Source organism: Gallinula chloropus (assembly GCF_964237585.1).
Source record: "Gallinula chloropus genome assembly, contig: HAP1_SCAFFOLD_177, whole genome shotgun sequence".
Taxonomy (NCBI): Eukaryota; Metazoa; Chordata; class Aves; order Gruiformes; family Rallidae; genus Gallinula; species Gallinula chloropus.
The window spans coordinates 117709-120088 of NW_028168411.1; the positions used below are offsets into that span (position 1 = coordinate 117709).

The 2380-nt window shown below is 58.4% G+C and overlaps 2 protein-coding genes across 2 annotated transcripts in view; both read left to right on the top strand.

Moving 5' to 3' along the window:
- Window positions 1-2380, top strand: part of LOC311204492 (uncharacterized protein) — a gene marked incomplete at its 5' end in the record, with an annotated part of 71377 nt that overhangs the window by 40604 nt on the left and 28393 nt on the right. The gene's annotated exons all lie outside the window — the stretch shown is intronic.
- LOC311204490 (acrosin-like) lies at window positions 136-2047 on the top strand (the record flags this gene model as incomplete). Its single annotated transcript, XM_084280907.1, has 4 exons — window positions 136-296; window positions 629-894; window positions 1172-1317; window positions 1688-2047. The coding sequence occupies 4 exons, from the start codon at window positions 136-138 to the stop codon at window positions 2045-2047; spliced, it is 933 nt and encodes a 310-aa protein (XP_084137033.1).

A 2380-nucleotide genomic window follows, 5' to 3' on the forward strand; every position in this document is an offset into this window, starting at 1 on the left:
CTGTCCATACAGCACCTTGCGGGGAGGGAAGACGGCTGACCTTCAGCCTGAACAGCAGCAAGTCATTGAGCAGGACAGTAACGATCTTCTGCTTACAGGACCTGCGGGCACCGGCCCATGGCCTGGAACTCAGGCATGTCGCGTGTTGTGGGCGGCAGAGATGCCCAGAAGGGAGCCTGGCCCTGGATTGTGAGCATCCAGAATCCCTGGAACGTGGGCACAGGGCATATATGCGGAGGCTCCCTGATCCACCCACAGTGGGTCCTTACAGCAGCCCACTGTTTCATCAACGTCTGGTAAGGAGGAGTAGGGAACAGCACACAACACTCCCAGCTGCCCTGCCCACAGCACCTCAGGCTACCCTCACCCCATCCCGTTCCATTCGCCCGCTGGACACCCACTGTCTGGACTCTCCCCAGCCCAGCTCAGGAGAAAGGTGGGCTCACGCCACTGCTTCCCAGCAGCCTCCAGCTCCAAGTTCCTGGTGCCCAAGGCGTGCTAGGGTGGTTGGGCCCTCTGTAGCACCACTTTCCTCTCTGCCTTGTCAAGAGCAGGTGGCAGACAACGGCTGGGCTGTGACAGCACGTAGCTCCGCTGGCTCTGAGTGCTCTCTCTGTCTGCCTTCCAGGGACGTCAGCATGTGGCATGTGGTCATCGGTGCCACGCAGTTGACGCGGCTGGGTCCTGAGGCACAAGTGCGCCGTATCATGCAGGTGATTGTTCACGAGCACTACAGCAACATCACACAGAAGAATGACATCGCGCTTATGGAATTGGACCAGCCTGTCCAGTGCAATGACTACATCCAGCTTGCCTGTGTGCCTGATGCCTCGCTGAGAGTTTCAGAGCTGACCAACTGCTATGTCAGCGGCTGGGGCTCCACAACTGCAAGATGTGAGTTCCTGAGCACTCCTTGTGTCCTGAGAGCAAGCATGGAACACTGGGGAGGCGGGCTGGGCTTTCAGGCAGCAGAGGCGAAATGTCGACACAGTCAGGTTGCATGGGGATGTGTGCCTAGAGAGAGGAGGCGGGCCTGACCCATTAGTCAAAGCAAGACACAAAGCAAACACTGCTACAGTGCATTCTGGAGGCCAAGCCAAGCCCTAGGCAAGGGGCTTACCCAGACCAGGGAGGAGAACCAGGAATGAGCTGCTGCATTCTTTGCTCACAGCTGCAGAAGCCACCGACAGGCTGCAGGAGGCCAAGGTCTACCTCATCGACATCAAGCAGTGTAACAGCAGCAACTGGTACCGAGGGGCCATCCACAGCCACAACCTGTGTGCTGGTTATCCCCAGGGTGGCATCGACACCTGCCAGGTAGGAGTCTGCGACAAACCGGTCCCCAGCACCACTAGCAGCCCTGTCACAACAGCCCAAAGTTCTGCTGGCATGGGCTTTGCCTGGCAAGTCACCTTCCCAGCACTGCTGGGACTTGCCTCTCCTTCCCCATGAGCATGTCCTTGTCCGGTGCCCCACCTTGGCCCACCTAGGGCTCTTGATAGCCTGTAGGCCCACATCCCAGTCCTGGCAGATGAGTCTTCTGTGCATCCAGCATCACTGCGCGGAGCTGAGGGAGAGTCAATCCCCTCAGAGGCAAGAGGGGGATCTCTGGCTCATGGGAAGGAGCTAGCCATAGTGCTGACAATGGCCACCCAACACCACCTTCATGCTCTCTCCTTCCCCTCAGGGTGACAGTGGTGGCCCCCTTGTCTGCCAGGACAAGAATGCCGAGTACTTCTGGCTCGTGGGATTGACCAGCTGGGGCACAGGCTGTGCAAGAGCAAGGCGGCCTGGCATCTACACGTCCACCCAGCACTTCTATGAATGGATCCTGGTCCAGATGGGAGCCAGCTCGGCATTCAGGAGTACCCCAACAGCACAGGCATGGAGTCACTTCCTCACCACCTCAAGACCATGGCAGAAGCCAGCCCCAACACCAGCTCCAGCGGGTGGGCCTACCTCCTGCCCATTTCCCATTGAGAAACTGGTGCAGTTCTTCACTGGGGTGCGGGAGCTCCTGCGGGGCATGTGGGAAGACAAGGCATGAGGAAGCAGGAGGGACAGCGTCCAGGCTGGGCAGCATGGTACCACCGCTGTCTGCTGCTGGGCCAATGGCCTCTGATACGCAGCGTCAGAGGCCTGCTCTGTCTCGCCCACATTCCTCAGGGTTTCACACAGTTGCTGATTTCAGCCCAGTTCTTGAAATAAAGTTGCCCATTTTCACTGTTCACCAAGCTTCGGACAAGTCTCCTGGGAAAGGGCAAGTGCTTCCATGTTCCTCGCAGCCAAAATCCAGCCACAGTCACATAGGGCACAAAGGGGAAGAGTCACTCCAAAGGCCTGCAACCATGTCAGCTCAGAGAGGAGGTTGCTCGCAGCC